This window comes from Pelodiscus sinensis, chromosome 7 (assembly GCF_052426305.1).
Source record: "Pelodiscus sinensis isolate ZL-2025 chromosome 7, ASM5242630v1, whole genome shotgun sequence".
Classification (NCBI taxonomy): domain Eukaryota; kingdom Metazoa; phylum Chordata; order Testudines; family Trionychidae; genus Pelodiscus; species Pelodiscus sinensis.
In genome coordinates, this window is record NC_143058.1 from 44,387,990 (window position 1) to 44,411,133 (window position 23,144).

The following is a 23,144-nucleotide window of genomic DNA, read 5'->3' on the forward strand; positions in this document are numbered from 1 at the left end:
AGCACAGAGCTGCTGAATCAGGGACCCGCATCTGGCCCTGGACTTTAGTCCATTGTCAAATTGAGGTCTTTGTCCTCAATGATCAGTGTTGTCTTTTTGGCTTGCATATGACAGAAATCAGATTGAAATTCATGAGCAAATTCCAAGCAATGTACTTGGAACTGTCAGATTTGTATTGCACAGCTTATCAATAGATTTCCCTCAAAAAGGGAACATCAGAGACTTTCTGCTAAGATGACTTCTTGAGGTGGAATCAGACAATCTCTTGTTTGAGAGATCTGGCAGCTTGCCACCTCAGAGAAAGGTATCAGCCACTTCCATGAATACTGAATCCCATGGTCCTCCACAAAATGTTGTCTGCCCTTAGGGATGCAGTTCCCAGATCTCCTGGAGAATCTCAGTGAGCAATACAGGGCAAAATCCAAGGAGAGAAGATGTTGCATTTTCTTATCTTCAGTGTAGATGGGGTTGGAGGGGACTCCGATTGAGGAATATCAGATATTTCAAGCACAAGGTTAAGGATGTTAAATTTAAATTAATCAACTAATCAGATAGTCGGTGTAATTTGCACTGACTATTCAATTAGTTGATAAGGGCGCCTCTGCTTCTGATATGTAGCAAGAGCCCTGCCGGCCGCCGCAGGCAGCATGTCCAGTGGGGGACTATTTGAGTCTCCAGATTGCTCCAGGCTCCCCGCAGTGCTCCTGCTTTTGAAATGTAGCAAGAGCCGGCGGAGGCGCCCTTATCAACTAATCGAATAGTTGATGCAAATCTGACAACCAAAAGTACTACGCAAATGTGGGAAAGGGGGACCGAAGTCCAATCCCCATCACCCCAAAGAAGGCGGGCCAAAGTCCAACCACCACTGTCCTGGGGAGGTTCCAATGATTGAGGGTGTCAGCCCTGGACACTGGGGTTCAGACTTTGGCTGCAGCCCTGAGCTCCAATAAGTATAATTTCAGCCCTCACAGCCCTATGAAATGGGGCCGCAACCCACTTTGGGGTCCTGACCCACAATTTGAGAACCGCTGGTCTAGCACAATGGTTTGCTGACTTGGAGATTTCTAAGTGCGAGCATAATACAGCATTTCAGTCTGCTTTCTTTCTTCATCTGTGAAATGTATGCAAAAATTATCTATGAAGATGGTACCAAAACAAGTTGGGGAGTGATAGAAAAATGCTATTTTAAATTTAAACTGGCAAAGATCTATGATTTCTTCACTGTTCTTACGTGTGATTTTTTTTTTTTTTTTTATTGTATAAGTACTTCTGATTTTCCATTAGATTTGTGCATGGTTCCTGTTTCACATTTGAATGTCTGACATTTGTTTGGGTTTCTTTTTCCATCTATTAAAATTGAAAGAGAGAGAGAGAAAATGAAAAGTGAATGTGTTGATTGGCGGGGTGCAGCTTGATGGAATTGGCAGTCATATACAAATACAGAAATACAAATAAACAAGGCTTCATGTGGTGTTAATGATGTTTCTAGGTTCTTAATGTATTCATCCCAAAATATGCTGTGGTTATGAAGTGTACTGTTTTTCAAATACACAACCAGAGTAAATATTTCATTATCCAGCTCTCTTGTACCCCACCACTTGCACGCAAATTTTAAATCATTTTAAGGAGGTTTGGTGATGCTTCTAAGGGAGTTATGTATGCCCACTGCTCTTAAAGTCTACTATTGTTAAATAGAATTAGTACTTTGTCATTAACTCCACTGGAGCCAGGATCAGTCCCTGAATTAACAACGCATTGCTATGAGAATTTCCTGGCAGACCTGGAGATACTGCCATCTAAATGATGATCTTTTTGCCCACTTTCATTTGTGGGCGCTATATTTGATTCTTGTTTTCATTTATAGTTTTGGGAGTTTTCTTTTAATCAATAGAATTTTAAAAAATTAAACCTTTTCTTTTAAAGAATTGTTGGATAGCAAAGATGAGGAAGAATAAAAACAAGTCAACCAGTGAAACATTAAATCACATTTCTAAATAATCATTAATATGTGTAAATATTCTGCCAACAGAATTTTTGGCCCCTGGGCAATGTGAAGAGTGCCTGGCTTCGGGCCCCTGGAAAGGGCAAGGTTAGCTGTCCTCAGCCAGCCCTTCTGCACTGCTCAGCCTACACTGCCTGGGGCTCCGTCAGTAATTTTATGGACCTATGGTAGCCCCAGACACTTTCAAATCACAGTGCCCCAGGCAACTGTCCCTTTTGCCCCTCCCCCTCACCATTGGCAGCTCTGTTAATATGTCCATGTTGTCAGAAAGTAGACAGGTATAAAAATAAAGGTCTAGAAGCAGAAATGGATACTATATAGAGAATTACGTACGGAAGTAGGAAAATTAGAGGAAAATCAGAACATAGGCATCAAACACAAAATGTAGTAGAAGATCTGGCCAGATTTTTTGTGCAAAGAATCTCAATCCCAAAAATGGAATTCTTTCTTTCTTTCTTTCTTTCTTTCTTTCTTTCTTTCTTTCTTTCTTTCTTTCTTTCTTTCTTTCTTTCTTTCTTTCTTTCTTTCTTTCTTTCTTTTTAACTTCATGAACCGTTATCACTTTTCACATATTATGAAATGTCCTGACACACATCCATATTTTAATAGAAACTTTAAGATCACTATCAATTGAACAAATTTTCAAAATCATTATAGAAAAATGGTCATACAATTTTCCATTTAAAAGTATGAACATTTGGAATACATTTCAAATTTTTAAAAATTGTCTATCATTTTTAATCTCTCTACTCAGTAGGTTTATTTTTATCATCCATGCTTTTACATAAAATAAAAATTTTCAATCTTAAACAAGCAAATATATTAACTATTCTGAAAATGAGATAAAGACCATATTTCCCGGTCCTTTTTCAGTTTTTGCTGTCATTTGTACAGGACTTTTCAAGTCTTTGTACAGGGCTCCAGCTTTTGAGACCTGGGCTCCAGCTTTTGAGACCTAGCCTCCAGCACTGCCCTCAACAAGCCCTCTACCGTACCGATACGGATAGAGGGGCACAATGTAGGCTGTCCGTCTAGCCATCCATTCCTGTTTGTGAAGGGAATAGGATTGGGGATGGTCCTCTATGGTTGGAGAAGTTTGGTGTGCAGGGTAAAGTGATGCGGTAGGCTGGATTCTTGTGTTCCAGAAGGCCAGCTTGGCAATTTTTTGCCTAGGGAAAATTGTGATTTTCATGACTGAATTTGAGAAAATACTTAGCTGAGGGTATGTCTACACTGCATTCCTCCTTCGAGAAAGGAATGCAAATGCAGACAAGTGAAATTGCAAATGAAGCACGGATTTGAATTTCCCATGCTTCATTTGCATAATCACGTCCGGCCGCTTTTTCGAAATACCCTATTTTGAGAGAGATAAATGCCGTGTAGACGCGCTTATTTTGAAAGAAACACCTTCTTTTGAAATAATCGTTAAATCTCTTTTTTTTAAGGAGTAAGGGTTCTTTCAAAATAAGGGTTTTTTCTCAAAATAACCACGTCTACACAGCATTTTTAATCTCGAAATAGGGTATTTTGAAATAGCGGCCGGATGCGATTATGCAAATGAAGCGTGGGAAATTCAAATCCGTGCTTCATCTGCAATTTTGCTCGGCTGCATTTGCATTCCTCTCTTGAAAGAGGAATGCAATGTAAACATACCCTGAAAGGTAACTTCATTGGAAAAGTGGAGCGCAGTTGATTCTTTGATAGATGCTGGTATCTCTGTTGGAGTCTGTGCTAATTGTTCAGTGAAGATTCTAGTGGAATATCTCTAAGTATGTTCTCTGCTTCTCTAGCAGATTGGGAGCTCTGCAGTTGTTTAGACATTTTATCTTATTTAAAACAGGATGTGAAATGTCTATAAAAGTGTGAACTATCCAATACTGTTATCTGTGTACGTGCAATATGTCTGGAAGCATCCTCTGAAAATGTCCATCCCTTCAGGATACTGCTGATCATTAGGTAGATGCACTGAGTCTGAATCCCTAAGTTTCCATCTTTTTTCCCAGACAGCCTTAAATGATTGTCTTTTGTCTTGCTTCTAAGTGCTAGGATGCTGGAAGAGAGTACTGTACTCTGGGAAGGAGGGGTGTTCTGCCTATTGCATATGTGCTATTGTCCCTAGCAAAGTGGTACCTGTAAGACAGTGAGGGGCGACCTAGGCTAGTGAGTGGGCTGCATGAGTGGCCCTCCTTCATTTCATTGGGCCGCAAGGTTGTCATCACCAAGATGGTCTCATGGGGTAGGGTAATTTTGCTAACTGCACTTGTGTGCCTAAAATTTATGAGGTGTGCCAACTGAACTGTAGCAGCACTTTCACTGGATGCAGGAGGATTGCACAGCTCTTATGATCATCTTACTTCATGTGCCTTTGCTTTACATGTATGTCACATGTGTAATACCAGTAGGAAAAAAACTAGGTGGACTGCAGAATCTGGCAACCCGGCATGTGGGCAACAGTAAACAAAATGTCTCATCAGCCACACATAAAACCCGGATGGGCTGCATGTGGCCCACAAGCCACTGGTTACTTACCACTGCTGTAACCTTTCTAGAGACTTTAATCCCCAAAATGTTCTCCTCTTGCATTTCTTGCATTTGCTCCTATATAGCAGTATCCAGATCGCGATTAGCATCCATTTCACTTGCTTTTGGAGAATGGGTTGAAATTTTTGGCATTTGACTTCTCTGTTCTTCTGGAGATTTGAGATCTGGGTTAATGTTTTCCCAGATAGCCATGAGGGGTCAATTGCAAAACAATGTCGAATAAAAGGGAAAATCACCCTAAATCTAATAGAAAACCAGACTGACCTTGTTGGGTAAATATTCTATTTTTTAGGAGTCTAGATATTTCAAACCTGATCCTTAGAGAACTGTGCTACCCCTCCCACAATTATTCAGTGTTACTATGCAGTTTGAGACAGTTTTCATTTTTAACTAATCCCAAATACTAAAGTTTGTATTTTCCAATAAAATCCACAAAATATGACTAGTTTCTAAAATCGTACATCTGTTTCCTTACAAATACACAGTATCTTTATCTTTTAAATGATTTTGCTCTTGCAAACAAATAGAAAGTCAGTAACCATAACAAAACCCAAATATTCCTTGCAGATTTCAGTCAAGTGTGTTAGTATAAAATTTTTATATGGCTCCATGCTGTACACTGAATAATGTAATGCTCCTATGGGATTTGTCAGGGCTTCAGTGTTTTTCTTATTGAAATCCATGGGAAAATGAAACGTTCATCTGTTATGTCAGTTCCATGTGTTAACAGATGTCAGTGTATTTGTATCTGAAAAGGTAGATTTCAGACTTTTTTTTTTTATCGAGGCTGCTATAATAATGTTATGCATGTAACGCTTCTGCCAGGTAGAGTCAGCAGCAGCCAGGGCCAGTTTCAAAATCTAGGGATACCTCTCCATCTATCCAACATAGAACTGATTCAAACCCCCACTCAGTAACTTGGGTAATTCACACATCACCCCTGGGCACTTCTGAGAGGCAATGTTTCTTCACTCGCAAGCAGAGTCTGAGCATAAAAAAGAAACTTAATAAAAGAGAGGGAAGTAACTTGCCATTAATTTGGGAAAACACCACAAACAGGGTTCATAAATGAAAACCATGAATAAAAGTTCTACCCAAGATAGGTTGGGTAATGTCCTTTTTTTATCAGGTTCTTAAGTCCAACAATTTGAATGTCCCCTTCAAATGCCCAGCCCTCCTCTTCACTCTACTCACAGTTGCTGCCCTTGGTCAGGGCTGACCCAGACTTCAGAGATGCATTGGCAGAGTTAACTTCCCACCCTGAGTTGGGGAGGAGGCTAGTAAAGAGGCACCTTACTCACTTCGCTGGTCACTTACCGTCTACCTGCTCGCTGCTGTTCACCGCCGCCTTGTTGGCCATTTGTCTCCCCTCTCTGCCACCACACTACTCACCACTCGTCACACCACCACTGCTCTGCTGACCACTCACTGCATCTCTCCACCACTGACCTCTTGGCTCCCAGTCACCATCCGCTGCTATCCACCTCATGGCTATGACTTCTGGCCATCAGTCTCAAATGATTTCACCTCCCAGTTACTTCAGCTCTTAGCAAGCAGGATAGAAAAACACAATTCCAGCACTATTAGCAAAAGAAAGGGAGCACCTATTTAGCTCTGTTCTTTGAAGCGCGGGGGGGCGGGGGGGGGGGCGGGGAGACGGAGGGGAGGTAGTTAAACAAGACCAGGCAGGGGAAGCCATACAACCTCCAGACCAGAATAACCTTCCCTTACCCCTTCCCTCTGATAGAGCCCCTGTATTAGCAAGATTCTTTCCGCTGAAAGCCCTTGCATTTGGAACAATTTAGCACAGTCCTAGTTTTCTGTATCCCCATAAAATTACAAACACCGGTTACCATATTTTAGCTATCCCTGTATTTCATGCAAACATAGCTGGGGTGGGATCACAAATTCAATTGATTTCAATGAACAAAACAGCACTCCATCTGCTGAATATCTAACACATCTAAGCAAAGCAGGAGCAAACTGTATTTACATAGACACAACCAGGATTTCTCTCCCATTCCAGCTAGCTGTAATGGAAGCGTTCCTGCACATCCTGCTTACATGCATAAAGTGCCCCCCGCTATCCCTGGGCTCCACGCAGCGCTGTCGCTTTGAAATGCCGTGTGCACCCCAGTGCTAGCTGGGGACTCTCATCTGGCCCTGGACTGCATGCGGCATTTCAAAGTGGCAGACCCCAGGCTCCACACAGCACTGCAGCTTTGAAGCACCTCTACCCACCCCCCTTGCTGCCTCTTTCTGATAGAAGCAGGAAGGGGGGGAAGCGATTAGTTGACTTGCATGTCGACTATCCGATAAGCAATTGCTTATCGGATAGTCGACTAGTCGTTCATATCCCGACTGCGTAGACTCACCCTCAGGAACTTCTGATATGCCAAATCTCTCTCTAATCTAATTTTTGTAACTCAATAGTCTTTTAAAATTGTGGTGTTCTGACAGAGAAGTCCTCCATATTCTAAAGATCCGTGGATTTTGTTTATAATACAATAGCTTTAAAGTTGCCCTGAAAACTGCAAAATGATATGCAAAGCTCAAAATAACAAATGATAGAGTATCATAAGAACCCAGTTCCTGTTCAGTGGATCCATTTCCAAAATAATATTACAACAAATATACATGCTTGCTGCTACAGATTACAATTAATACAAGCTAAAATATAAACTTGCAAGAGCTACATGCAATTGCATAAACCTATAAACAACAGATAATTATTACATTTTATAACACCTCCTCCACTCATACAACACTTTACACTAAATTATAGAACTGAGATATTTTGGAGCTATATTTCTTTTTTAGATTTTTTACTAAACAATATACAATATATACAATTAAGTGACCACTAACATATTTATACTACAAAAGAAAAGTGGGTTGGGGTAGTGTTCATAAAACAGGCAGGATAATAATATATAATCTTCCATTGCACGGGAACCTGGCTGGATCCCATGATTTTTCATTTCCAAACGTTATAGCCAATGGAGCTTTTTTTAAAAGGTACAGAATTTCAGTAACTATTGTTTTGGGTGTGAGATGGATATTGCTAAAACATGCTTCCAACCCCTAACTTTTTAAGGACATTTTTGAACGTCTTTGTAAAAGTACCCAAGAGAGTAAGATTTTTTTAAAAAAACCTAAAGCACTAACAATGCTTAAATCAATAATGTGATTTAACTTTTATTTTCTTTGTGTGACTGGTGAATCAGTGCTAGCATAATACTGAATATGTGAATCACCTCTACTAGAAACTAGATGATTTCAGTGTCTTAAAATTGTATCTCTTTCAGATGGGCTTTGGAAAGTTAAATTGGGACAGATAATCCCCTAAATGAATATAAACCAAATCAACTTTCTTCCCCTCCAGCTTTAAGTCAGTATGCAAGCAGGACTCTTAGAATTTAATTGCAATTTGAAATCAGTCATGAGATGTATATCGGAGAGAGCACAGTTCTCATCAGAGCAGATAACTCTGCTAATTTACTTGCTGTTAAAAGTCGTCACTGAATGTTCCTTATGCATCAAAGTCTTTTGACTGCGCTGTGCATCATGTGTTTTTCATCCTACTTTGCTAATATGAAAGAAGATTTAATGAGTTTAACAAACATGTCCTTTATTGGACAATAATTGGCTTCTGCTGGATAATAGTTTTTCTGGTCCTGCTTGGGATCTCTGGGGCATGAAGACTATTGACCCCTTCTTTATAAAAGTTTATGAGAAAATATACAAATGGTATTCTAGCAGGGTCTAAAAAACCAATGGAGGTTGTATTCCACATTTGATTTTCATGTTAGTGTTCAAACAGTTTAGCAACTACCTATCATTGTTACATGATTATTTTTAAGATTTTTGTTGTTGTAATTCCAGCCTATTTTTAAAAATCCTTCAATTTACTGCATATTATAGGGGAGTGAGTAACAGGAAACTTCATGACAAGTAATAGAATGTAAATGCTAACCCTTGAAATATTGCGTGACTGTGGTCTTAATGTTAATTAACTTATGCACATTTGAGAATGAACAGGAAATATAAATAACTTATTAAGCATTATAATCAGTTTAACTTTACAAACAACAGCAATAACAATGTCATTAACATAATAGTTGGTAAGGACCAGTTTCTGCTTCTTTTGAAATATATGGGAGCTCTAGCATGGACTACAGGGGTGAAGCTATTTTTGTTAATATTTAGATAAAAAGTGTGCAAAAAAAGAATTACCAAATTTATTTTGACCCAGTATTTCATCAAACAAGTGGTAAGTTAAAGCAAAACAACACCTGCCCCTGAACTCTACTCAATTTTATGTTCCATCTTTTAGTCTCCTCTAGCACTTTGTGTTTGTGTTGTAATTTTAGATATCAATCTCCTTAATGTTGTGGGAATCTGTTTTCTCTGTGTTTGAGGGCCAACCATTCTTTCAGCACTCAACACACAAAGGTTTAACCCAAAATCTTTTATCAGCAACTTGTATTTTATTTAGTATTGGTATATAGAGTAGTTTTAATTAAACATTGACACTGTTATCCAAACTGACCATTCTTACAGTGTAGAACATCATGGGAACAGCTTATATTTAAACTCTCACAGGAATATGTTGGAGTTTAAACTCTGCAAGACTTTGGAACTAAATCATTGTTAAGTCTGCTTTAAATTCTTCTAACTGATTCTGAAAATTTCCATGATAAGCGCAGCAATCATTTATTTACAGAAACATAAATAATCAAACTCTATTGCACAATACATTAATAAATATTAGAAAACACTTAGGGATGTTCTGCTAATCAGATTTCTGGAGTAGCTAAACATTTCTAACCCTGTAATTTTGCATAGAGTGAAGGTGCCTCATGCTGTGCAATTAACTGATTTATTAACAACAAAGTTGGTTGGCTGCTGGTTGGCCTGGTGGTCTAACAAGACTCACTATTAATTTTTAAATTTGATCTGGAGCAGCATGCTCAGACAGAGGGTGGGGGAAATATGCACTGTATGTATTCTGCAACCCCCAGCTCTCCCCTCCAAGACAGCTGGAATAATAAGTGGTGATAGGTAATTTTCATATGGAATCACTTGGATTTTTTAGATCCAAGTCTTGCATAGGTTTTTTTTGGGGGGGCGGGTGTGGGGGAGGTGTTTGACCAACATCATTGTAGAGAGGCAAGGTGGGTGAGGTAATCTTTCATTGGACCAACTTCTGTTGTGAAAAGATAAGCTTTTGACCTACACAGAGTCTTCTTCAGGTGTGGGAAATGTGCTGAGAGTATCACCGCTAAATACAAGGCAGAGCAGACTTTTTATGGTAAGTGGTTAACACGCATGCTAAGGGACCGCTCAGGTGAAAGCACATTTAACACCCTTACATTCATATGTGTGTGAGAGTTCAGGGATTCCACCCCGTGAGAGGCACTTGCTGGGATTCAGGGCAGGAGGAGTCTGAAGCCCTGAATCCTGGCAGGGCAGAAGTCCCGAGCCCCAGCAGCAGCAGTGGATATAGGGCAGGGCAAGCGGGGCGGCTGCCACGGGCCCTTTGCTCGGGGGAGGACTGGCCCAGCGGGATACCGCACTTTAAATTCCCCGGCGCCGCGCACTGCACGGTGTAGGAGCGCATGCGCAGCATGCTGAAATGCTGCACAACACAGGTGAGAGAGGAGACACCCGGTGAGAGGCGAGAGGGGCCCCGCGAAATTGTGCCGCGTTGGGCCCTCCAAAACTCTCATCCACCCCTGCCCAGCAGATGCACCTAGCCCTCAAACTTCTGAAGACTGTCATATATGGCTTGGAGGGTCAGTAAGTTTGGCCACTCCTCATAAATTTAAGATCTCTGCAGGGCTGGCCTTACCATGAGGCGAACTGAGGTGGCCGCTTCAGGTGCTAGATTGTGTGTTGGGGGGGGGAGGACGACACTAGGACCCAGAGTGTAGAAAATTATGTCTGCTGCTGGTGCATATGTAGGTAGCGAAATAGTACCATGAGAAGAGTAGAACAGGAAGAAGGCAGAATTGAAACCTTTCAAAGTTTTGGCCCAAGTGAGGGAGCTGGGGGTGTCATTTGAGCTCCCCACCTCAGGTGCCAAAATGTTGTGGGCCGGCTCTGGATCCCTGGCTCATTTTTCGAAAGTGAGCAGGTTACTTTTGAGGATGAGAACTGAGAAGTCCAATATGGAATATTCATTTTGTGAAAAGTGTTCACCCACAGTGATACGATGGTTTTATCTCATATAATTTTTCTGTGTGAGAGTTCATTGGAGAGTGTAGTGATTGGTTTCACCCAAACAGTTGTTGTTGTGGCATTTAGTGCACTGGATGAGGGATCCCACATGTGATAGGCATGTCTAGGACCCAGGATCTTAAAGGTGTGTTGTGGGGGGTATTGATCAAAGTGCGATGTAAGTATGTCTGCGGGTTATGCATCTGTTGTTCTGGCATGGTCTTGTGCTATTTTAAGTTAGTGGATCCTGGTCTGTGGGGAGCTTGCCTCTGATGAGGATCTTAGAGAGACTGGGAGGTCCTATGAAAACCAGAGAGGAGGCTTAGGAAAGATTTCTTTCGGGATGTGGTCTCTATTGAGTATGGATTGTAATAGTTTAAATATCATGTGGATTCTGGTGTGAGATGGTAGATGACAAGGAAGGCTGTGCAGCTGGAAGGGTTTTTTCCTGTACTGAAATTGGTTCTCTTGGAATATTTGGATGGCCCATTTCATAGTGTGATTTACTTCTCTGGTGGAGTGTCCTCGTTAGCGAAAGCAGTTTGAAGTGTGTTTAGGCATGTATTTGAGACTTTCTCCTTGGAGCATATGCTGTGATAGCTGAGAGCCTGGCTGAAGATAACAGATTTGTGTGTTTTGGGTGATTACTAGATTTGCGAAGGGAAGTATAGTGAGCTGTGGGTTTCTTGTTTATAGTTGTTTGCATGGTTCCATTGTTGAAGCCAATAGTGGTGTCCAGGAAGTTGATGTTAGTTAGAGAGAGCTTCATAGATGCGTGGTGGATGTTGAAGTTGTGGAGGAAATCTATAAGGGAGTTTAGGTTGTCTGTCCAAAGGATAAAAATATTACCCAGAAATTCTTCTCGTGTCTATTTTTAATGGAATTCACAATCCAACTTTAAGTCTTTATCTGCACATGGGAAAAGCTGCAGTTCAGCAACTTACAGGATCTTTCAAAAAAGCCTTCTCATTTCGAAAGAACCGCATCTATACTGCGGTTTTACTTTCAAAATAGCGCTTTTTTGAAAGAGCTCCATTATGTGATTATGCAAATGAAGAACAGGAGGTTCAACTCCTGGCTTCATTTGCAATTTCGAAGTGTCTTATTTACATCCCTCTGTTGAAAGAGGGATGTAATCTAGACACAGCCATATAGCATAAGTCTTAGAAGAAGAGGTCAGCAAGTACTCAGGATCATCCAGAACTGTTGGTGTAGAATATTGTATGATGAGTGGTTTGTAATGTGATGTGATGATTGCTATTGCCCTGGGACTAGCCAAGGGCACTGCTATTGTCCTGTGACAGTGCAGTGCCATCAATAAATTAGATGCCACTTGTGGTTATTTTGCATGTGTGCAACAATGTGTCCAGGCTGTAGCATTTACATGTTTGGATGTGCTTTTCTACTTCCTCAATGTCAATTTGTTGTTCACAACTCGTGATAGTGAAAACAGAAAGAATTTAGTTTTCTCACAAGAGATAAGAATCAACAGAAAACTCTTTGGGTGCATCTAGACTGGCAAGATTTTGCGCAAAAACTTGCCAGCTGTCTACACTGGCCGTTTGAATTTGCACAAGAGCGCTGACGTTCTAATGTAAGAATTCAGTGCTTCTTGCGCAAATACTTTGATGCTCCCGCTCAGGGATAAGCCCACTTGCGCAAGAGGGCCAGTGTAGACAGGCACCTTAATTTTTTGTGCAAGAAAACCCGATGGCTAAAATGGCCATCAGAGCTTTCTTGCACAAAAGTGCGTCTATACTGGGCATAGATGCTTTTGCGCAAAAGCACTTTTTGCGCAAAAGCATCTGTGCCAATCTAGATGCTCTTTGTGGAAATACTTTTAACGGAAAAACTTTTCCGTTAAAAGTATTTCTGCAAAATCATGCCAGTCTAGACACAGCCTTTGTGTATCACTAGAGCTTTGCTAAAGAAACTGGTGCCCATGTAAACTGAGTGAAATATATTAAGTGTCTTCCCAATATGAAACTTGTATGCCTGAGCTAGTTAGGGCCAATTTTCCAAAGGAGTCAGTTTCCTAAAGTTGCAGATATAAAAATTCCCCGGGCTGCTTAAGTGCCTAAATGCTTCTGAAAATCCCACTAGGCACCTATATATGTTCGGGCAACTAAATAACTTTGAAAATCTGGTCCTTAGCTATTTAGTGAACTAGCGACAACAAGTTTTTACTTAGAATATTGAACATCCATATCAGAAGAGGAGAAAAAATGTCAAAGGAAAACTGCATTGATAAGGATGACTGGCTGTTTTCTTGGGTCTCACTGCAGTTTGGCTAATGTAATCCACAGCTGATTTGCAGCCACCGAAATGAGCAAGAAGTGAAAGGAACTGGCTGGAATCTCCAGAGCACAGAGATTTAAAAAGAGGTTCAGAAAAGATTTCTCTTTAGCAGTAATTGTCTTTAGTAGGAGATGTTTTTATGACCTCCTAATTTGGGAGGTTTTATGGAAGATTAATAGTAGCTTTACCAAATCCTAGATACAAGCTTGTACTTGCATCAGTTACATCTTAATCAAGAGATTAACAGCAGCATACAATCAAGAAGAAAATGCATTAAATGCCTGTAACTGCCTGAACAGGACCAAAGTAGCAATAGGTTTATTACTACATTATAAATATACGCTCTACATATCCGATTTAATGGTTTAAGTTAGATTCTTGGAGTATGTTTATGCTGCATTTAGCCATGGCTGGCCCATGCGTGCTATGGGCCTGTTTCATTGCAAAGTAGACTTCAGGACCCAGGCAGGGGCAGGAGCACAAGCTCTGGAACCTCACAAGGTGCCAATCTAGAGAGATTCAATCTGTATACAGCTGCACATGTTGAGAGGTCCAAAAATTAAACTCATCGTTGTAAAACCAAAACAAGCAAACAAAAAGTTCCAAAATCTTTTTATTTTAACCAAGATTTTCCAAAAAACCCGAGTCTCCTAAATCCCTATTTAGGCACTTTAAGTGGTGGCCTGAAGGTGCTGAGAGCTCTGCATCTCCCACACTCTCACCTGGTTTTCTAAGGAGAATACCACAAGTGGATATTACTTTTTTGATTCATATATGTGTGTAGTTGGTACCCAAAGCCTGATGTATATTATTGCAGCAAATACATTTTGTTATTAATTCTCTAACTTTTTCTTTTGTTTTTTGAACAGGCAGAAATACTCAGTGTGCTCAGTCACAAAAACATCATTCAGTTCTATGGAGCCGTTCTTGAACCTCCTAACTATGGCATAGTTACAGGTGAGGACTCTTCCTTTGACTCTTTCTGTATAATACAGAAGGTCTAACATTGCTAGGTCCTAACTCATACTGTGACCTGTATGCTTTTGTTTTGCAGCTGTAAGTGTATGGCAAAAAGTCTTAAATAAACTATTTCTATCTAACTGGAAAAGGTGTTTCTATTTCTACCTGTGATTAAAGGTAGTATAGTCATTACCGAAATTCTGTCTGGGTGCACTTACGACTTACAATACCTAATTGGTCACAGTGCCTGCACCCACATTGTGTTGGCAGTTTCTCAGGTAGGACCTGATCTGCACTTAAAATTTAGAGGGACATACAGCTACAACAGAAAAATCCACAACCCTAAGTGCTATCGCTAAAACCCTCAGTGCAGATCCAGCTAAGTTGAAGGAAGACTGCTTCCATTGACCTAGCTTCTGTTGTTTGGGGAGATGATGTTCTTACACTAGTGGAAAAAAAACCCTACTCTATGGGGTTATTCCACCATAACTATGGGATTATAAAGCTAGGTGGGTATCGGTGCCAAAGCGTAGACACCTTAGACTAGGTACTTCTCAAATGGAGGTCTCCATCTTTTTCTCTCTTCACTTTGCATAAATAAATTCCACAGTGTATACTCAGTTTCAATTCATCACAGATTTTCCTGTCATATAGACCTGATATATTAGCATTGTAAGCCCCCAAATTGAGCCCTTTTCTTTTCTGTTCTGTTACCACAGAAGGCTTCCTGCATGGTCTACATTTTGCTGGCTTACTGTATCCTGCCTGCAAGTTAACATAATGTATAGCCAGTTTTAGTCACCGATGAATTTTTAATACGTTTTGACATTTTGAAAGCAAGTATGGAAATGATGACAAGAACCAAACCAATTATTTTTACAAGCCATGAACTGAATTTCTTGACAGTCTTTTAACCGCAAGGATATTTTAATAAATGTACTCAACTGGGTATTCATGACTCTCTCTTATCCTTTAAGTGAGTTATTCAAGTTTATTTTATTTCTGTAACCCAGCATCTTCCCCAGTTCTGAAATGTCTGAGCTATTATCTCTGCAGTTCGGGAGGTGGTGCCACATTGCAACACAGCCTGAGGTGGCCCTGCTCCCTTCTCCAGTTTGCCACTAGAAGTTTTGCCTTTATATATTGCTCTCTACACTTTGCTGCTAGATACTATATAATAGCAGCTATAGGCGATTTGCTTTATTCCTGACCATTTCCTTGGCCTGTTCTATTTCAGTTCATTTTAGAGTTGTTTTAAATTGACTTCACAAGTGCTTTTTATGTAACTTGTAAAATTATGCAGATATCTACATAACTTGATGTATCCCCTCCCCCAAAAGACCCCTGCAGTATGCAGACCCCTGGTTGAGAACCACTTTAGATGAAAAGTTTAAAAAGAAATACTGGACAGTCCAATCCTGCTGACTCCTTTGTTTGTGGACGTGATTGGAGAAGAATGGGAACACTCTGGCAAGTGAAAGCACATAAACAGGCATACACTTAGATACTGTCAGGAGCAACGGCCAAAATGCCTTTGCAGAAATACCAAAGGTATATGCTATTGTGGCATCATTATCAAAAGGTATGATAAGCCCATCCAAAGGAGATTTCTTTCCCAAAGACCTAAGTGACAGGAAGTTAGAGGCACCCTCAGTAGGGAATTTGAGGCTATTTTTGCTTTCTGGGCATCTCTACCCTCTGCCTGCTTTGTGGAAGCCACAGTGTCCTGTCCAGGATGACAAGGACAAGCCTGACTTCAGATTTACCCTTAAAACAACCTTAGCTACGGCCTTCTCAACAGATGGTTCAATGAATGCAGCAGAGTTCTCAGCCAGGGCCCTGGGATGGCGTCCAGCTCAGCAGCAAGGCACCACATCTGACCTACAATGCAGACACTCACTTCAAACAAATCCTGTGCTCATCCAAATTCACAGCCGCCCTGCAAATTATTGGAAAGAAATTGGATAAGATCCTGGCTGAGACTGGGCATCCTTCGCAAGGGCCCCACCATTCTTCCATTTTCAGGCTGCTTTCGAGAGCCAGCAGTTGAGAAAGATGCACTGGACATATGGCCTGTCCTCTAAGGGGCACAGATCTTGATCTTTTTGAGGACAGTAATCAATGCTAAGGGGTTATTCCTTCACCTGGTCACTGTTTAGCTCGATAAATAACAGAAGCACATTCCCCCTGGAAATTCCTGCTATTTTGGATTCTGTTCAGGAGAGTATGGACAAGGCATAATGTGTCATCCTAAGTAGTGTCTTAACTGAAGGCCGGTTTAAGGACTCCAAAATCCATGTTTTATGAAAAATGAAATCCTCTTTCCATGCTTTACAGGAAGTGATACTTCCATCATTCTGTCCAAATCTACTGCACCATACTGAAAAGCTCTGCCATTACAGATTCACCCCACACACTGAATCCAAAAGAATTTCAGGCTTCTTGTTTAGCTCCTTTTGCTCAAAGTGCACAGAGCATCTCTCCTGGATGGATGGCTCATGTTACACATTATAGAGTCACATGAGGCGTAAGGTGAAGTATTAAGGCACATACTACAAGATCTATGGTGACATCATGGACTGAAATACCTTGTGTTTCAATTGAAAAAATTTCAGGGCAGCAACATGATACTCTTTCAGCATCTTTATAAGACACTTTAAGGCCTGCAGAGGCCTCCTTTGCCAGAAAGATCTTGCATGTGGAGATTCCAAACAAACTTACCATTTACTTTCAAAGGGAGACTTCTTGTTTTCAGTTTGAATTGTTATCCCTCCTTCCATCCCTCAGGTACAGGTCAAAGTACTGTGTACACGCTAAGTTCTTCTGTGCCACTTTATATATAGTTTGTTTTCTAAAACTATTTTGCTGCTTTATAATGCTAGATTGCCAGATACATAATATTGTATTTAGAAACAAAGTGAATGATGGTGTTTATTTAGTAGAATGATAAATATACATAAAAGAACTTCAGCTACAACTACAGTTTAATAACATGTATCTTTTAAAGTTACCTACTCTGTATTTTAGAGAGTTAGTGCATCTATCTGTCCGTCTGTCTGTCTGAGAGTCCATTTGTTCAGTCTTCTAGTTTAACTACATTTGTTACATAGCTCAGATTATAAGCCTCTGTTTTCTAATATACACTAGAGGATTTACCTGGCATTGCTCAAGACCTTGTTGGGGGCTCAGGGCAGAGTAAGATGGATGCAGAAGTCAGGGCAAGATGTGGGGGGAAGCAGGAGTAAGGACTGGGGGTGGGAAGTGCAGGAGTCAGGGCAGGAGGTTGGGTTTGGGGAGGCGGGGACCAGGGCCAGGGATTATGCTGGGGAGAGGGGTTGCCAACCAAACTGACTGGGGTGATGGGCGTTGGGGGCTGTGCTAGCCAGACAGTGGCTCCCTGGAGTTTCCTTGGGTAGTAGGGGTCAGCAGGTACGGTGGCCAGCAACAGACAGATCCTCTTCCCCAGCCGGCCCCTCTCTTCCCAGAATGGCTGCCCCCATGTGGTCATTCGACGGCATGACTATCACTGCTAGCAGACTCCTTCCTTTCAGTTTTATGAGAAACAATTGAATTCCAGGCACATCCCATTGCCCTGGCACAACAAAACTCTGACCTTGCTTTAAGTTATGATAGGAGGAACTGGTATACCAAGTTTGGTAATTCTAGCTCTTACCATTTAGAAGGAGTTTGTGAATAAACACACACACACGCTCATCTCTCATATATAGTAGATGACATTAGAGTGCTTGTTTTCTTTTCTCTATATCTTTATCTGGTCTGGTAATGTAATAGCTTCTAGGGATAGTTTGTATCAGGTTGGTTACCTTATTGTATTTTGTTAGGGTCACTGTAGCAGGCTCCCTTCTGGATCACCACAAATAGTTTGGCCATGTCAGAGTTTATAAGCACCGGTGTGTAATGCATTGGGTCCCCTCCACCAATTCACGTACAGTGCCTTATGCAGCAACATACAAGTTGATGTAATCTTCCCTGTTAGTCTACTCTCTGGAGATGAAGAGGCAAAACTTCAATATTGTGAGATCCTCAGTCTACCCTCTGGCCCTGGCCAACCACCCCTTTTCACTTCCTTTCTGTTGCTTAACTCTTCCCAGCAGATGGGTTGTTTGCTGTCATTAGCTCATCAACCTCTGCCTGAATAAGGTATTGAGCAGCAATTCCCTCCCCATTACATCCACTCTGAGGGAAATAGCTACTGTTTAGTGACCAGAGTGCTTAGTCATCTCTAGGCTCCTAGCACTCTGTCACAGGCACTGCCAATCTTCGGAGAATATAGCTGCCAGCCATTCTACCAACAGCAATGATTAAGCTGGTGCCCAGGGTCTTAGAATAGTTTCTGTCATTACTTCTACGTTTGAACAAAAAGTTTCGTTCTATTATATGCATTAAGGCATTCTGCTGCCCAGGGGTCAGGAAGGCTGGAAGCCCTTCCCTCTCCCTTTAAAACTCCCACATGATTTTGAAAAGCCTTTTCCCCAGTTTCCTACCTTGGCAGGCACACCTAGCAGTTTGCTTTTGCTATGTACATCCAAATGACCATGCAGATTTTGTGGATGCGTAGAGCTATTAGATGTGGCTTATGGGAAGTCGAGACTGCAAGAACTGCTGTGCACCAGCCATATAAACATCGATATTTACGAGAAGATTTCAGGAGTGATGGTGGCAAAGGGACATGACATGGATCAACAGCAGCACTACGTGGAAGTGCAGAAACTATGCCAGACATGTCACAAAGTGAAGGAGAGTAACAAGACATCTGGTGCTGCCAGGTAGCCCTGCCACTTTTACGTACTTGGCAGAGCCCCAACCAACATCCTGGGAACAAGTTTGGATACCTTGGAAGAGCCCAAGATAGACACTCCTGCCATGAACAGCGTGGAAGAAGAGGAGAGGGGAAATGCTGGTGTGGGAGAGGACTCAAACTGTGCCATAAGCCAGGAGCTGCTTGAAACTCTGCAGGAGTCTAGCCATTCCTTCCAGGCAAGCAAAGATGAACTTGCTGAGGAAAGAGAAGGGAGCTTGGGGTAAGTGTGTACATGCGTTATTCTCCCCCTCCTCCCCTTCTCTAAAACCTCATCTCCCTCCCTCCTTCCCTTCTGCCTTTTGTCTTCCTTTAAAAATGGCACTTGGCACATCTACCAGTACTGCTATGCAGAGTACTGGGGATATTCTGCGGTCCTCTCCCAAAGGCTTCTAGAAGTGGCAGATTAGTTTCTTCCCCTGGGATAGAAACTTTCCCATGCCACACTGTGACGAATTCAGCTTACACCATTTGCAGTAAACAGGCCAGCAGCATGCAGGTCTGGGCAGCTTTAGGATGCCAGCTACAGCCAGGTTCTCTATGACTTTATGACCTTCAGGAGTGAGATATCAGTGAGAAATCAGCTAAAATATCCTCCCTTCCTGAAAATTCATAGATTCAAAGTCCAGAAGGGACCACACAGTCTGACCTCCTTGAATTATGGGCATCAGAGCTGGACACACTATTCCAGCAGCAGTCACACTACTGTCAAATATAGGGGTAAAATAACTTCTCTACTCCTACTGGGGATTCTCCTATTTATACATGTCAGGATCACATTAGCTCTTTTGGCCACACCATCACCAGATCTTTTTCAGGGTCACTGCTTCCCTAGATAAAGGTCCCCATCCTATAAGCATGGCCTAGAATCTTTGTTCCTAGATGTATAAATTTTTAGGGGTGAAAAAAGGGTTAGAAAATTCGAACCATGTAACCGATTACAATTTAATTGGTTACACAGTTAAGCCAGTATTTTTTAACCCCCCTTGAACTGCTGGCTCCCAGCCCTGTGGGTTCCCAGTGGCTTCCAGTCCCACCAGCTCCCCATGGCTGTCGGTACTGTAGGCTGCCGGCAGGGGCTCCTGGTGACTGCCAGCCCCACACATACTGGCTTCCACCTGCCCCCCTCACTCCCTGTTGCCTCAGCCCAGACTTATCAGTTAACCATCTTCATGGATAGATAGTAGCATCCTTAATTCATGGTGAAGTAATCTCCTCAGGAAGACCTTTTAAAATTCTTGGATGCAAGCTATCTAGTCCTGTTGATTTTAAAATGTCTAACTTCAGTCATTTCTATTTACCAGAGATACTAATGGAATGGAAGTAGTGTTATCACCAGATGACGAGATTATATGATCTGTTTTTCCCCAAATATAGAACAGAATTTAACACTTCTGTCTTTTCTGCATCATTAATGATAAATAATTCTGCCATTTTTATATAGTAATAGACCTATACCATTGTCAGGATTGTTTTTGTTCCTAATATATTTTTTAAAACTCCTTTTGTTGTGCTTAGCACTGTTTTGTATTTCTCTTCGTGTCCCTTTATATCCCCCCATCAATTTTCTACAGTTGCTAACTTTTGTTTTATATTGTTTATTTGTTTTATATAACCATCAACTTTTCCTTTCTTCCACTTGTTTTATGTATAGATACAGATAGATTATTTTTGTAGCTTCATTTGCTTTTCTTCTAAACCAGGTTGTTTTTTTAAGAACACACAGAAACAGCAATACTAGGTCAGACCAATGTCCCATTCAGCCCAGTGTCTTGTTTGTGACAGTGCCAGATGCGTCAGAGAGAGTGAATAGAACAGCAGTTTTGAATGATCCATACCCTGTTATCTACTTCTAGCTTCTGGCATTTGGAGATTTAGGGACACGCCCGAGCATGGTGTTGCTTCCTTGACCATCTTGGCTAATAGCCATTGATGGACCGGTCCTTCCATTGTAAACCCAGTTATACTTTTGGCCTTCACAGAATTCCATGGCAAAGAGTTCCACTGGTTCACTGTGCATGATGTGAAGTACTTCCTTTTGTTTGTTTTAAACCGTCTGCCTGTTAATTTCATTGGGTGACCTTTCAGTCTTGTGAAGTGATAAGGAATATTTCGCTAGTCACTTCTCCACACCATTCATGATTTTATAGACCTCTATCATATCCCACCTTAACAGGTTCTTTTCTAAACTAAACAGACTTAGGTTTTTTAATCTCTCCTATTATGGAAGCTGTTCTATGCTTCTGTCATTTTTATTGCCCTTCTCTGCACCTTTTCCATTTCTAATATATCTTATTTTTTTTGAGATGAGGCAACCAGAACGGCATGTAGTGTTCAAGCTGTGGGTATACCATAGATTTATACAGTGATATTATAATATAGTCTGTCTTGTTATTTATCTCTTTTGTAATAGATCTTAACATTGTTAGCTTTTTTGACTGCTGTGCATATTGAGCAAATGTTTCCAAAGAACTATCCATGATGATTTCTTGAATGGTAACCCTTAATTTAGACTCCATCATTTTGTAATTATAGATGGGATTTTTTTCCCCCAATGTGCATTACTTTTCACTTATCAACATTGTGCAACAAAATGGCAGATGAAATTTAATTACCCAGTTGAGTGAGATCACTTTGGCCTTAGTTACCTCAAATAATTTTATATTCTCTGCAAATATTGCCATCTCACAGATTACCCTTTTTCCAGATAATTTATGAACATGTTAAATAGCACAATTCCAAGTACAGATCTTTGGGGGATCTAGCTGTTTACCTCTCTCCAGTGTGAAAAAATGACCATTTAGTCCTATCCTTTGTTTCCTATCTTTTAACCAGTTATTGATCCACAAGAGGACCTTCCCTCTTATCTCGTGACAGCTTACTTTGCTTAAGAGCCTTTCGTGAGCTTGTAAAAGGCTGTCTAAACGTCCAAATAAGTTATATGCCTCAAGTAATTCTAATATATTGTGGCATGATTTCCCTTTACATAAACCATGTTAATTTGTCCCCAACATATCATATTTATCTGTGTGTCTGATGAGTTTGTTCTTTATTTATAACAGAGTTAGGGAGTCTTTTTTGGGTCAGGGGCCACCGACCCACAGAAAAATTAGTCAGGGGCCACACAAGTGAGAAGCAAAATACAAAACAACAACAACAACAAATCCTCACTGACGTGGCCCTCCAGTTGAGAATGAGAAAGGCACTTCCCACATTCCCCTCATACACCACAGCCTAGTGGAGCCCAGGCTAGTAGATTTTCTGTGCTCCAGCCCTCTGGAAAGATGGCAGAAGGGTAGGGGACTGGAGCACCAGTGCAGGCTCCCCATTCCTGGGGGAGAGCCCTGAGTCTCAAGGACCAGATCCAGGCAACCCAGGTACTGCATCCAGGCCCCAGGCCTAGGTTCCCCACCCCTAATGTATAATTTCAACCTGTTTGCCTGGTACTGAAGTTAGGCTTACCAACCAGTAATTTCCAGGATCATTTCTGGGGTCTTTTTTAAAAAATGGCATTATGCTAGTGTAATATAAAGGGTTTCTGGGAGCACCGCTGAGAGGTCAAATCAGGGTGAATTGCTAAGAAATAGGGCTACTTACAGCCTAAGACGGGGTGTCTTCCTCTGCAAGGTACATGCATCTAGTCACAAAGAGCACATCTGTTTGCCATACTAGACAGTAGGAAGTCACACAAGCAATCCCTTAGATACTCCAGCTTCTCCTGTGGCACAACCAGTACCACACCTTACACAGATGAGAGGTTATGGAAACCAATCTTACCAAATCTGAACAGATTTTTCTGATCTCAAAAGGACCAGCCACATTCCCAGGTCAATTTATACTTCAGATCTTACCCAAAAGAGTAGGCTGTGCCAGTCCTTTAGAATCTAAAAATCTAAAGGTTCATTAGTAAAAGAAAGAAAGAAAAAGTTGAGAGTAAAATTGTTAAGGAAATTACAGTACATACATCAATTGCAAAGTTCCCAGTGCAGGCTTGTGGCAGAGATGGAATAATCGGCTATCATATAAGTCTCTGGAATACACCCTTTGTTGGGATGGATCATCAATCCTTCTGGCTCAGTTCATAGCAAGGCTGCTTCTGAAGTGATGAGCTGGAGTGAAGACAAACATGGAGGAACTGCTAGGGCTCTTTTTATAGCCTTGCCCATGTGGATGGAATTCCATTTTTTTCCCTTGTGTGGAACTACCTCCCAAAATGGAGTTTGTCACATGAGCAAGTCACCTGTCCATGTCCAATTTTTAGGTCCACTGCAAAATTCCTGAGGTGTGGATTGGCAGATCCAT

At 41.2% G+C, this 23,144-nt stretch overlaps 1 protein-coding gene across 4 annotated transcripts in view; it reads left to right on the forward strand.

The window, feature by feature from the left end:
- Positions 1 to 23,144, forward strand: part of MAP3K20 (mitogen-activated protein kinase kinase kinase 20) — a 143,483-nt gene that overhangs the window by 30,638 nt on the left and 89,701 nt on the right. For all 4 annotated transcript variants that reach the window (XM_075933640.2, XM_075933639.2, XM_075933641.2 and 1 more), the window contains exon 3: positions 13,933 to 14,020. In XM_075933640.2, the coding sequence (XP_075789755.1) occupies positions 13,933 to 14,020 (88 nt within the window). The remainder of the gene's footprint in view (positions 1 to 13,932; positions 14,021 to 23,144) is intronic.